The sequence below is a fragment of the Dasypus novemcinctus genome, chromosome 13 (assembly GCF_030445035.2).
Source record: "Dasypus novemcinctus isolate mDasNov1 chromosome 13, mDasNov1.1.hap2, whole genome shotgun sequence".
In the NCBI taxonomy this organism is placed as follows: domain Eukaryota; kingdom Metazoa; phylum Chordata; class Mammalia; order Cingulata; family Dasypodidae; genus Dasypus; species Dasypus novemcinctus.
The window spans coordinates 49,685,462-49,699,684 of record NC_080685.1 but is presented as its reverse complement, the minus strand read 5'-3'; the positions used below and the strand labels follow the sequence as shown (position 1 = coordinate 49,699,684).

The following is a 14,223-nucleotide window of genomic DNA, read 5'->3' as shown; positions in this document are numbered from 1 at the left end:
CAAAAGAATGACTGTTTGTGAACTCATCTGTTCCTCTGGGTCTGACGCCCTTTGAATGCATTCGATTCAGCTGACATGTCGTGATCAAATTACATGCTAAGATTATGGTTTTGATTCAACCACATCAATAGGGATCAACTCAGGGTTGAGTCCCTGCTGCCTTGGTGGGCGGATATAAATGGACACTCACTCAAGAAGACACACAAGAAGAAGAGAGAGACAACTTTGCCAGTTTTGATCCTGGAGCCCCAGGGAGAGATGAGCCATTCTTGACAGTCTGCAGCTGAGCAGCTTTTTTTTTTTTTTTTTTCAGCTGAGCAACTGAGAAAGCCTGGAGAGAAACAAGCCCTATGCCAGACTGATATAGGAAGCCCTGAGAGACGAGCCCTATGCCAGCCTGCAGCTGAGAACAGAAGAAGCTGGGCTCATGGAGCCTTAAGTGGAAGAGGAAGCCCCGGAAGGAGAGGGCAGGCAGAGATCACCTGCCATCTTGCTTCAACATATGCAACAGACTTTGGTGAGAAAGGTATATATACCTTGTAACTGTAAGCTTTCACGCCAAATAAATACCCTTTACAAAAGCAAGCAGATTTCTGGTACTTTGCATCAGCACCCCTTTGGCTGACTAATACACCATATTTATTTATCCATTCATTGGTTGATGGACACTTGGGTTGCTTCCATCTTTTGGCAATTGTGAATAATGCGACTATGAATATCAGTGTGAAAATTTCTGTTGGAGTCCCTGATTTCAGTACTTTTGGGTATATATACCCAGAAGTGGGATTGTTGAGTCATCTGGTAATTCTATACTTACTTTCTGAGAAACTGCCAAACTGTCTTCCACAGCAGTTGTAATACATTTTTCCATAGAAACATTGCTATAAGAGGTAGTTATAGATTCCTTTAATGCTGTACTATTCTGTATTTAGCTCTCAGCCCAGCAGCAAGCCTGTGCCCATCCACCATTTACAATATTGCTTCTTTGCAAGATTATGTATTGAGTTCTATTTCTAAACACATCATTTTTTTTTTTTGGAATGGGATATTTTGTGATTTTGGGATTATGGTGAAAAGACCCTCTCTCTCTCCCTTCCTCCCTCCTCTCCTTTCTTCTTTCATCAAAGTTTGCAAATTTTACTCTTTACACTCTTCTTTCCTTAAAATCATTTAATTCCTTGAAGAAGTTTTAAAACTTCACTTACTGATGCCTTTAGGGATACTTATAAATGATCAAAGAATAGTGGCTTTACTATATTTTAGTAATCCTTATTAAGACTAATTTTATTTCTCTCATCTGAATAGGAACAGTTTTGGCTTTTTAAATAATCAATTTTGACCTCAAAACATGGAGATAGGCCAATCATGAGCATATTAGAAAAACATGCTGTTGGAGTCAAAAGCATTTCCAAAAGGGACTTTTTAAAACTTATTTTGTTGATAGTCCTGGTTTAAGAGGTGTGTAGATTATTATTGTGGAGACTATTTTTTAAGATGAAAATATTCCTTTGCATACATAATTTTTCATTTGTTTCTTTAACAACCTCTCAGATTTCCTTATACTGTCACTTTAAGTCGTTGAATTACAGGTTACTCCTGAGACAAATGACCTGTAATTCCATCATGAAAATCAAAGTCTCTTCTTTATCGTGACAGATCTGATAATTTTAAACCTTATGTAATCACTGATCTTGGGTTAGACAGACATTACAAAACTGAAATAAAAATAACAACAGCAATAATGTTTATATTAATAAGCAAATAATAACTGAACCCTATATGGTACTTTATACCTTCAAAGTAATATTATTTCTGAGTGGGAACATGACATTATCTATAATCAAGAGGAAGCATTTCCCACTACATACGAGTGACTTTTCTTTTAGAAGAATACAAAAGGGTAGGCATGGTCCTGGATAAAATGACTCACCAGGAAAGGACTCCAAAGGAAAATGAGGATTCAGGAAATGTCCAGTGCAAACCATGACAGCATCAAAGACAGCTCTGTCCTGCTTGCCCTCTGTCTCTGTAACAACGTGCCACTGACCAGTTTTCGAGAAGTCTGGATGTTTTGTTATGCTGCACACAGTGGTCTGAAAGCAAAAGACAAACATTTGCTTCCTATCAATACCTTGGGACCTCATGCGATAACTGGTATGGTAACTGTGTTTTTTATTTTAAGTAGGCCAAGTTCCATAACAGGAGGTCTATATATAATGGTTTATCTTCTCAGAGAAATTTAAGCAACTTGCACAAGGTCCCAAAGGGGTTGTACAGACTAGAACACAAAACATGATTCCTTCCATGGAAGGCAGACAGTTTTTATTCCTAGTGAGAAAGAGATGAGTTACAATACCCGATGCACTTGAAAAATGTAAGAAAATGAGTGGGGATTATTATTTCTGTAGGCCAGACTTCAATCATTTCTTTGCAATGGGTTTATCAACAAAATTCATTTTTCTTTTCCTTTCAAAAAATTCTAGATTTCATCCTGAGTGTTGGCATATAATGGAGGAATCAGGAAATTCAGTATTTTAATGATTGAGTAAAATATGAGCCTTAGGAGAAATAAGGTGTCATTATTATCTGCCTTACTTACATAAACAGAAAATCAGGAAAAAAGTTACTTAAGCATCTGTTTCTATTAAATTGTTAAATAGGAAAGTCCCTATTCACCATTCTTCCATAACTGAAGGTGTCTTACCTTAAACCGAATGTATTTCAGAAGGTCAAAATGCTCAGCAAATTCTTGGAGATATTCCCAAAATTTTCCTTGATTCATGAAATTGGGATAATCTTCTTGGAAGGGGAAGTCACTGTAAGATGACATTTCCTTGCAGACATTTGTCACTAATGACCTATAGACTGTGGTCATCCCATCTTTAGAAATTTCCTGTGGTGAAGGCACAGTTAGCTTGATGGATTAGATAGGACGAAGAGAACAGAAATCAGGTGGTTCTTGCCAGCCCAGCTGAGAAAGGTTCACAGCAGTTAGTATTAGCATGCCACTGGTAATTTCAAGGAGTTTCAGGAAGTTCAGCTTTGGGTTCCCATGGTATAATTATTAGAAATTACAGGTGGGATTGGAATTATTAAATACAATACCTTTCTCAAACCACAAAGAAGCTAACAAAGTCTAACAGGGACGACTCTCCAAGGCTAGCATTGCCCATGAATGTAGAGCCTGTGGTCTGCCTTGTTCATCCTTCCCTTCTACTCTCATGTTACAGCAGTAGATACGTCCTCCTCTTCATCACACTAATCACTTCAACAATGCTCTGGACAGCTTCTTCTTGCCTCTCTTCTGAGAACTCCTCACTGATTTTTCACATCAGGTCAATGTATATTTTCAATTTCTTTATTTATTGGCTTCTTCTGATCAGTACTTAAAGTACTAAAGACTCAACAAAACCAAACAAAACCCACTCTCAACATTATGTCTTCTCTAGCTCTGTCTCTCTCCATCTTCATGAAAGAATTATTTTTACATATTCTTCAATACCTTGTTGTTTCCATTGCCATCACTCAAACAAAACAAAACAAAACCAGAAAGGACTATATTAAAGGCACCAAATGAACTACTTGTTACTGAAGCCAATGGATACCTCATAGTTATTTTTTTTCTTGACTCTTCTCTAGGATTTGATGATGTTGAGCTCTCCCTCTTTCTAGGGAAAAACAATCTTTTGGCTTCTAAGATACCACATTTCTGGGTTTCCTCCAGTATATCTGATTGTTTCCCCTTGTTAGATAGAGTCTCTTCCTCTGCTTATCTCTTAAAAAAAAAACAAAAACAAATTAGGGGGTTTTATTTACATAGTAGAGCAAGCAAAGGAAACACAAAAATCTCTTGGTCAAACATGTAAAGGGAAAGTTCTAAAACTCAGTTCTCAGTAGGGTGTGGGCCCTGAAATGAACAAAAAGAAAAAGAAAGAAAAAGCAATTGGCAAAATGATGGCTAGAGTTCAAATTCTTAAGCTCAATGAACTGAGTAAAAGGAAAACATCAATGTATGGCCACTCAGGCTGAGGAACAGTTTTGAGACATTAATCTTCTGTACATATGAACCTGAACAGCTTCTGGGAGTTTCTATTTTTGAAATTTCTCGGTTCACTCTTATCCAGACTTCAAGAATTTCAGGGCCAAACGTATTTGGTCTTATTGTTTCTCCAATTTGGGGGAAAAAGTCTTCCTTGGACACTTTCCCTGGCAAGGAAAAACCCTCAGTAGATCTCTCTTCCCTGGGTAGCACTTGCATTTCCCAAAATGACATACTGGGTTTCCTTGGTGCTCACCAGCATCACTGGTTAAGTGGTGTCCTCCTAAGATAGCCCAAGTTCCTCTCTCCTGATAGTCATGTCCTGCGAACAACAAGCCTCACACATCCTGAGTCTCTTAATGGGGATTCAATCATGTCCCCCACAATAAGGCATTTTCAGGTCCTTATGCCTTGCCTTGTGGGTGTGAACTCATCTGTAAATAGGACCTTTGAAGATGTTATTAGCTAAGGTGTGCCCAAGCTGAATGAAGGTGGGCCTTAATTTACAATGGCTGCAGTCTTAAAAGCAAAGGAAATTGGACTTGCCACAGGAAGAATCCAGGATCAATGGAATCCAGAGGACAAAATAAAACACATCACCACGTACATTGCCATTTGACAGAAAAGGCAAGGAACTCCAAAATCTGCTGACCAGTCAGAGGATACTGACCCCAGGAGGAAGCAAGCCTTCAAGCCTCTGAAGCAGCGAGCCAATAAATTCCTGTTGTTAAGCCAACCCATTGTATATTATTTGTTTTAGCAGACAGGAAAATAAGACACTCAAAACTATGCTTTTTCTTCCATTTACGATCATTGCCTATGTCTCCAAGTTTTGCCAGGCAAGCTATAATTATCTTAGATGTGTGAAAAAGAAAAATCAAATTTCATCATTTAGGTTAAAACAAGATCATTTGTTTTCTCTCCTCCTCACAAATATTAATGTTTCAGGAATTGGGTCCAAGTTCATCTTAAAAAAGAGTCTCCAGAACTAAATCTCAGTCTAGCTTCACAGCTACAACTTTCTCATCCACCCCATTCCTTTTTCTGTCTGTCTGTCAGTGTTCTTCCCATGGTCTCTACTCTCCCCCTGGTTGGACTTGATCTGTACAGCATGAGAGTGGAGGTCTCCCTTGCACGCTAATGCACCTGCAGACTGGTCAGCAACAACCACTTTGGACTTCTGGATATTCTGGAATCAAAGTTAAAACAGTTGCCCTATCGTGCAGGTTGACAGAAGAACTTCCTCTTTATTTCACCTCCCTGACCCACGGTTCAGTGGTAGCCCACGGGTCATCCTTGGCGGGTGTTAGGCCCAGCACCCACTCTCATCCTCACCTTTGAATTCAGGTGAGATGAAGGCAAACTGGGAACTGTAGAAGAGGAAAGGATGCTCCAAAGACAGCCAGTGTGAGCTCACTCAGCCTCTTCTGGACCCTATCTAGAGCTGAAAGCCTGGCCCTCCTAAGATTCCCTAACATGGATAATCCAGAGCTGGACCAGTACTTCTGCTTCTCTCTTTCCAATGTCCTTCTCACCTGCCTTCTACTTCCTGGTTCTTTCTCTAAATCACACATTTCCATTCAGGTGTTGTGTTTCTCTGTCTCTATCTTGGCCCCTTAGCCCCAAGACAAACCACCCTTCATCAGGGGGGCCTAGAGGAGGAGTTGAACAGCAACCAGGAGTGAGGTGATGCTGCTAGACAGGTTGGGGTCAAAAGGCACCCCTCAGCCTGCTCAGAGTGGGCCCTGGAGCTGCTGCACAGGAGTCTGACCAGTCACAAACATGTGGCTGGGCCTACCTGGGCTGAACTGGGCACAACAAACGAGTCACCCATTCTGCATCTGAACTTGCTGTTTTGCCTTTCCTCATTGACAGCTGCACACTGTAAGAGATAGGTTAAAATGGCAAGCTCTTGTCTGCTTTAAACAGTCATGACATATCTGTTAACACAGTTTCAAAGCATCATAGCCTTCAAAGAGAATTTTCCTTCCTTCCTTCCTTCTTCTCAAGCCTGCAATTAAAATCCTGGTGACAAAGGGCTAGGAATGGGAGGGGTGGAAGGAGGAGATGAGGAACAATGGCTACAGAAATAAAGAGCTCCTTTGCTGCCTTCAGAACCAAGGCAGCCAAGGGTGCGAGTGCCTGGTCAACTGGTGATCTCTTCAGGAGAATATAAAAATTCCTGTGACTTTAGGTCAAATCCTTCTCTTCCCTTCATAACCACTCCTATGCATACCCAACCACAGTGCTCTCCTTTGTCAGTGTTCTCCTCCATCCACCTCTCTTCCACTTTCATATGAAGGCTCTACTTTGGTAAACTGATTCTAATAGCAAGCCTAACCTGGGCCTAATCCTCTGTGGATTATCACACAGATCCATGTGTGTCCAAGAGACATGAAAACCTCAGCAGATGGGGACAGGGATGACTCATTCATGAACTCATCCAACTCGAGGAAGAAAGACTTTATTTTTATCCAAGTATTTTGTGGGTTCAAGTCTGAAATGTTCTTGGATTCACCCTGTTCCCAGAGCAGAGACTTCCAGTTCATTTGTATAGCTTCTGCCCTGGCAGCTCCCACTAGGGGACAAAGGATACCTTGCTGGTGGCTACTCCAAAGGCGGCTGAGTGGCCCTCTGCAAATCCCTGCAGGCCGAGGGCTGTGCAGCAGCTTACTTTGGTGATGACCTTCCCAACATGTTGGACATACCGCTCCAGGGTCTTGCCGTACCTCTGCCTGGGCTTCTCCCTGGGCGCCGGCTCCTCCAGCGGTTCATAGGGCTCGGGGATGAGGTGAAGGGCACGCTCTGTGCTCTGGGACCCTGGGCACTGCCAGTCCAACCTGCTGGCTGCCACCGCAGCATCCCTGTCCTCGCATTCTAGGTACTTCAGGATGACGGCCACCTCCTCATTCCCTGCCACCATCTGCCCTCGCCCTCAGGGCCCACAGTGCGGGAAGCTCCTTGCCACCTCGCTTCAGAGCATGGCTCCCACTGTCATGATGCCATCGTGTCTCCTGAAGATGTCACCCTTTGCTCCCTGCCGGTGCCTGCACCTGGGGACCAGGGAAGGAGCTGCTTTTCTCTTAAGTATCAGTATTTTTTAGAGCTCTGTCCTAAGCTCAGCACTTCTCTTCAGCTCATGGACCCAACCATGTCCTTTCCTGCTGATGGCTTCTAATCTAAATTTTCAGCCCAGATTTCTCTCCTGAGCTTCAGACCAGTATATCCTACTGCCTTCTGGAAGTTGGCACTTGGACATCACAACTGGCACAAACCAATTTGTCATCTTTACCCTCAACCTGCACTTCCTTCTTGTTCTACCTCAGTATATGATCCACCGTGACACTAGCTGTCCAGCCAGAAACTGGGGTGTCACCTTTGGTCCTTCCTCCTTTCCCTCTACATCTATTCACTGATTCTGCCTTCTTAGTGTCTCTTCATCCGTCACGGCTCTTCCCGGCTGCTCTAATCGTGTTAGTTGACATGACCACCATCATCTCTTGCAACAGCCTTCTAACACGTCTCCCTCTTTCTTTTTTTTTTTTTTTTTAAAGATTTCTTTATTTATTTTTCTCCCCTTCCCCCCCACCCTGATTGTCTGTTCTCTGTGTCTATTTGCTGCATCTTCTTCTTTGTCCGCTTCTGTTGTTGTCAGTGGCACGGGAATCTGTTTCTTTTTGTTGCGTCAGCCTGTTGTGTCAGCTTGTTGTGTCAGCTCTCCGTGTGGGTGGTGCCATTCTTAGGCAGGCTGCACTTTCTTTCACACTGGGCGGCTCTCCTTACAGGGCGCACTCCTTGCGCATGGGGCTCCCCTATCCGGGGGACACCCCTGCGTGGCATGGCACTCCTTGCGTGCATCAGCACTGCGCACGGGCCAGCTGCACACGGGTCAAGGAGGCCCGGGGTTTGAACCGCAGACGTCCCATGTGATAGATGGACACCCTAACCACTGGGCCAAGTCCGCTTCCCGTCTCCCTCTTTCTGATCTTGCTACCGTTCTTTCTTACCAGAAGCTACAGTGATTTTTCTGAAACACAAATCTTGTTATGTCCTTCTCTTGTTTTAATACATTACAGGCCTCACTCTTCTTAGGACAAAGTCTTAACTCACGAATATGGGTTCAGTTCCCTCTAGAATCCAACTTCTGCTTTCCCCCTCACCTTATGTCTAACTCCCACCTAGCACAGTAAGTTTCAGCCATCCTGAGCTTACTTTAGTTCCTCAAATGTCCCATGTTTCTACTCCTTTCTGGGCCTTTTATTTCCTCTTCCTGGAATATTCTTCCTTTCTCCTCAACTAGCTAATGGCTATTTCTCCTTTAAGTCTCTTTCTTAGTGTCATTTTCTCCAAGAAGCCTTCCATGACATGACAGATCTGAGGAAGGTAGTCGTGATTCCATAGCACCCTGTTCTAACATGGAGCTGATCATGCTGAATTAGAATCATTTTTTACTGTTTACTGTAAGGAGGGCAGGGCCTCTGTCTATCTTATTTACCAGTGTCCTGGCAGAGGGACATGAGGTACTTGGTGAATGAATGAAATTTAGTATTACTACATCATTAAAACATATACGGGGAACAGAGGTGGCTCAAGCCATTGGGTGCTTCCCTCCCACATGGGAGGTCCCAGGTTCAATTCCTGGTACCTCTAAAAAAAAGAAGACAAGCACACAACAAACAGACACAGGGAGCAGACAGCTAGTGAAGACAATGGCGGGGGAGGGTACAGTTGGGGTAGAGATAAACAAGTAAAATAAATCTTTAAAATATATATGTATATCTATCACTAGAAGGAATTACATCAAAATATTACATTAACAGTGTCCACTTGTGGGTACGGTTATTATACTTAATTTTATTTTCCTTTTTAAAAATTCAACATTATTTTCTAAAATTAATCTGTATTACTTCAGAATATGAAAAGGAAACTAAACCAACCATTGGGTTGAATAGCAGAAGATAGGCACACCAAACCCAATACTTTCCCTCTACATTGACATTTGGTGGCTTGATGAGGCTCACAGTATACCAGAAAAGGGTTCTACTCCTAGTATACTATATATCCTAAAGTTGTGACCACTCCTGTTTACATACTTTTATTTATTCTGTTTTCTTCACCTTTTCCGTGAAGCCTTCCCTCATTTTATTAGTTGGAATTAGTCTTCCCTTAATGACTGAATGAGCCCTTCCCTTCAAATGAAGCATTTAGTACTTGGGCCTACCTTGCTTCCATTTTCTGACACTTTCTTAGACCCCATCACTGTGGCAGATCCCTTGAAACCCACTAAAGACCTTCCTACTCCCAGAGCCCCAGAGTGGTGGCATTAACTATTTCCAGCCGACTTTTTGATGCTCAAGTTACCGTACAGCTGGCCTGGCCCTGAGTCATGTCCTCTCAGCTGCAAACCCCAGTTCTAACAATGACTGATTGGTCTGTGACTGCTTTCTTTTTCTGGTAACATGAAAGCTACCACCTTCCCCACGCCCACTGACCTTCAAAGGTCAGAGGTCCTGTTTCATCCTTGCCAGTTGTCTTACCAAAGACCTGAACAATGGCTGGGGCTTCACTCTCTGATGCCCATATCCATCCCCCATAGAGTCCATTCTGTATTCAATATGCCATTCATCTTACTTGAAGTGGCACTCTGCTACTTTGTCTTAGAATGCCCATGGTTCAGAAATCACTGTAAACCTTCAATACTATGTTTTTCTACCAGATTTAACTCTTTCTTCCCCTCTCTCCTAACTGTCCCTGGTCATGCCCTGCCCATTTCCAAGATTCCTTACTTATCAGACTGCATCCTGTACAGTGTTTATGCATTGTTGCAGTGAGCTGCTCCCTGTCTGGATCACCAAAGTAGGCTAAAGCCACCATGGCTGAGCAGGGACAAAGCAAACTGCTTATAGAGATTGGAGGGTGCAAAGCACGTACGGTAAACTTCCACAGTCCCCCGAAGTCATTGCTTCTCTCGAAGCAGGTGGGCTCCAGGTCTTCATCCAAGCAGCATTTGATGGAGGATAGGCCACTGACACCAGCTCCAACCACTGCAACTCGTTTGGCCATGGTATGCTCTGTTAGAGAAAGGTCAAGCAGAGCTTCTTTATATGACATGGCTGGAAGAAAGCCCTTGTCACAGGACCCAACTTTTATAGTGATATAAAACCTGATTTAAAAAGCAGGTTCTGAAATCTGTTTTGGTTTAAACCCTTGACCCCCTTATAACTCTAGATTCCCTCAGTATTATGCGGGCCCCTTGCCATCCTTTAGCCCCTCTGAATCCTTTGCAGCAGAAACATTAGCTTTTATTTAAAACATTTAGAAGCCTGAGGAATGTCTGGCCCTGCGCCCTGCCCTGCCTTGCAATAAGGATATTGGATAAATTGATTGGGAAGGCCAAGGTATCCAGGTAAAACTGGTCACAATACAGAACAAAGTAACTAAGGTAAGTCGTATGGAATATTCTGGAGTCCAAGATGACTCCAAGTGGAAATGGGAATGCCTGTGTTTGTTAGGGGAAGACTAGAGGAAGCATGTCTAATGGGGATTTATAACTAGTTTTCCTAGCAAATCAGGTTTATATCATGCTGAGGCCCCTGACATGTCAGGTAGACTCAGCTACAAATACTGCTTTTCCCTGCAACACCCTTGGCTAGTTCAGAAAACATAGAAAAGGCAGTTCAGACCTGAAAGTATTTGTAATAAAATATATATAACTTATTTTACTTTGCCTTTCAAGTAAAGGCAAAGTAAAAGTATTTGTAATAAAACATGTATAACTTATTTTACTGTGCTTTTGAGGAGAGATTTTTGCTGTATAAACCTTCTGTGATTTTTGTCTTTATCATAATGGTATTTGCCTTGGGGAACCAAGAGAGCCAATATTTCTTGAGCCCTTGGGTAATTGGGAAAATGAATAGCATCACCATTTGGCGCAACTTAAGTTCACACCATTTAATAAAAGGCAGAATCTGGATTTGAAACTAGGTCTCCATCTCTGAAGTCTGGGTAGGCAGTCCTCCTTGGTCTGAGAGCCTGAGGTGACCTGTGATTTGCATCACAAGGCCTTGCCTGGGGCTCAGGTTTGTTGCAGTACCCCTGGGTTGGGCTTGGAGGAGTTTGTCCCTGTGGCATTGCAATCTACCTCCTCAGCAGATTGGAATCTCCAGGCATAATAGTAATAATAAATTGGATTAACTGACTTTACAGCAGACAGAAAGAAGACTCTGAGCTCTCTGACTCACTGGGTCTGGAGCAGATGCATGGACTCAAAGTCCATGAGGATCAGAGGGATTTCCCAGGATCGCTCATTTCTAAATCTTATTGGCCACCCTGCCCTTTGTAAAGTTGAGGTCGCTATGCCTGGCTTCAGGATCTATTGTAAAATTTATGCCTCTTCCTTTTAGACTCTTGACTCGTTTGGGAGAGCTAGATGGGCTGCAACGAGAATGGACTTTGGAGATAGTGGAATTGGGTTTAAAGTAGGTCTCTGCTAATGACTAACCATGCAACCCTGAGCAACCTAACTTAAATGCCAATATTATTCGTAAAATAAGAAAAATAGATAGGTTGAAGAATTGTTTGAGTTTTAAACAATGTAATATTACTTAGCCAAAGGTGTCAAGCACAACATATTTACCCAGTAATCTTTCTCCTACCTCTCTGCATCCTGCTTTCCTTTCTCTTCTCCAAAGAAAAGGCAGTTTACAAAGATAAAGTATATCATCAGGATCTATAAACAAATAGATAAACATACCTTCCTTCAGGTTGAGAAGTAGAAGGTCAAAACAGCTTCTAACCAGAAATAAATGGCCTCCACCAACAAGAAAACTTGAATTTCCAGTCCACTAAGTAGAGGCCTCCAGTTGGCAGATCTCACCTGTGCTTTGTCTTTGCAATAATAACACAAAAGTAATGGTTGCTAATTGAATTGGAAAAGTGCAACATGTGCAGACTGGCAACAAATTCATTCATTTAAAGATGCACCTGGATACCTCAAAGCGCAGGTACTGAATTGAGTGGGGAGTCCCCAAAGGTAACTAAGACCCAGAGAATAAATAATGGAAATAAAGACTTAAAAAAGACCCAGTGACTATCCCCAAGGAGATGCAAATATATGGAGAGAGGCAGGCATAGCCAGGGTTCCATGTGGTACTTCTATAACAAGCTGCTCTGGATGCCAATACTTGCAGACTCTCTGGGGCTGTTTAGTCCTGCCTGGAGACCTAGTCAGAGACATAGAAGCAGGCTGTGGATAAAAAGGTTCCTGGGAAAAAACACTTGTGTTTTTCAGACTGTCTTAGAGACTAAATGGGCAGAAAAGTACACAGGGAATTTGACCTTGTAAACTTACACCTTATATACAGACTATAAATTTCTGAGTCAGGGCAGACATTTAAAAATATACTTTAATTCAATAAAGGGATGTAGGGAGTGAACTAGAATTGGGAGATCTGAGATTTAGCTCTGATTCTGTTTCTAACCAGCTGTGCTATGTTTGACAAAATCCTTGGTTTCTCCATGCCATTGTTTCCACATTTGTAAAATAGAGAGTTGTAGTAATTTTCTCTTTTCTCTCCTACAGTTTGAAAGGACTATGCTTTTATGCCTGAATGCCAAATAATTGGTGCTAAAAAAAAAAGATGAGAATTCAAAGTTAGGAGAGAATACTGTGGACTTGCTGGTTGGGAGGACACAAGGTATGTGTAAGTTCTTCGTCAATTACAAAGTGCACTACAAATGTTTAACACTTTAAAGTTCAAAGGTTGCTTATACTTGATGCCTTGGCAGGCAGTAAAGAGCCATTATCCATTGAAATGGACTTTTGTACAACATGAAAATCCCATCTTAACTGACCAGCAAATATAGGAATCATTTTTGAGACTTGGAGAAATCTAGATGATTTGCAAATTGGGTAACTGAGTTTATCTGTTTATATTTCTTAACAATACCCCACTCTGCTCTGTTACAGTATTTTCTATCACATCACCTATGGGATATTTTGTCTCCCAATATGTGGCAACCCATTCATCCACCAGATGAACTAGGGTGAAAGTCCTATGATTCTGTATTCTCACTGACACCTTCCTGTCAGTCCGTCCACCCTCACAGCATAACTGTTTCTCCACAATTTTCCTTTGATTGCTCTCTCCTTAATTCTGTCACTCCAACCTAATCCAGAGACTCCAGAAGAAGGGAATCACATTCATTCTTATGGAATGCACTCTCCAGGGAGAATAGTCATTCTCTGCAAAAGCAGTTTCTGGAAGTCCACGGGACAAAACACTTCCCCGTTTGGGGAAAAAAAAATCTGCTATACTTACCTTGTCGGCATGGAGCAGATTCTGACTTGTTATTTCTCAAGGCTATATAGACAGAGTGGTTGCCTTAAAAAAATAAAAAAATAATTTAAAAAAAGCAGCAGCAAACAAAAACAGAAAGCTTGTAACCCAATTCTTTGTCCTAAAAAAAAAGAAAAAAATGATAACCGGGAGGTCGACGTTGATCAACGTGCTCTCAGTTTAAAACAAACGCCATTCATCTTTCCTGTCATGCTGGTGACAGCAGAAAGTACAAAGTAAAAAAAGTTGTGTAAGGTAGGCTTGCTAACTTCCGTAATCTCAAAGGAGGGCTGAACAGCTAATTAGAATACGGCTTCTGGATTCGAAGGACTTGTTTTCCCACCCTCCAAAACGTCACAGTTCCCGAAGCCCGAAAATTTACCGGAAACCTGCGGTGAGCAGAACGCGTCTCATGGTAGCCTTTAGAGGGCGCCAAATCACAGTATTCTCGGGGAAACAGACCTTTGACTTTTCGGCACAAACTTCTATTAATAAACCATGACCCTTGTATTAGGCTCTTGAAACCATAATAGGAGCTGTCCAAGGCAGAAAGTAATCAAGGTGGCTATTTACCTCATCTAGTTCTTCCACGTCTTCAGAATTCTCTAGTCCCAGAAGGGTGAATTTAAAATTCATATACTGTAAGGAGTAGTTTCCTCCTTTCAGATTGGGTCAGCGGAGAGAGCTGGTAAAATGTGTTTCAGAAAATACAAAATTATTTTTATTTATTAGCCTAGGGCACTAGAAGAGGAAAAATTACAGAAAGAGTGGCAATAAAGGAATGCTAAGTAGTCATCATTTATTTTTTTCCCCTCCACTGAGTGCTTGGAAGCTAAGTGAGCTTTA

At 42.0% G+C, this 14,223-nt stretch overlaps 1 protein-coding gene across 5 annotated transcripts in view; it reads right to left on the bottom strand.

The window, feature by feature from the left end:
- The window catches only part of FMO4 (flavin containing dimethylaniline monoxygenase 4), a 43,712-nt gene extending 29,990 nt beyond the window's left edge, over positions 1 to 13,722 (bottom strand). Inside the window, exons 1-7 of one of the 5 annotated variants that reach the window (XM_012523798.4) lie at positions 13,525 to 13,665; positions 13,360 to 13,422; positions 11,695 to 11,768; positions 9,971 to 10,110; positions 5,838 to 5,921; positions 2,705 to 2,893; positions 1,931 to 2,093 (exon numbers count right to left, since the gene is read on the bottom strand). In XM_012523798.4, coding sequence (XP_012379252.1) covers positions 1,931 to 2,093; positions 2,705 to 2,893; positions 5,838 to 5,921; positions 9,971 to 10,110; positions 11,695 to 11,704 — 586 coding nt within the window. In that variant the 5' untranslated portion in view covers positions 11,705 to 11,768; positions 13,360 to 13,422; positions 13,525 to 13,665. Of the gene's footprint in view, positions 1 to 1,930; positions 2,094 to 2,704; positions 3,776 to 5,837; positions 5,922 to 9,970; positions 10,111 to 11,694; positions 11,769 to 13,359 lie in introns of all 5 variants that reach the window. The other 4 variants (XM_071207574.1, XM_071207573.1, XM_012523799.4 and 1 more) reach the window with 4 other exon arrangements.
- Positions 13,723 to 14,223: the final 501 nt, after the last annotated feature.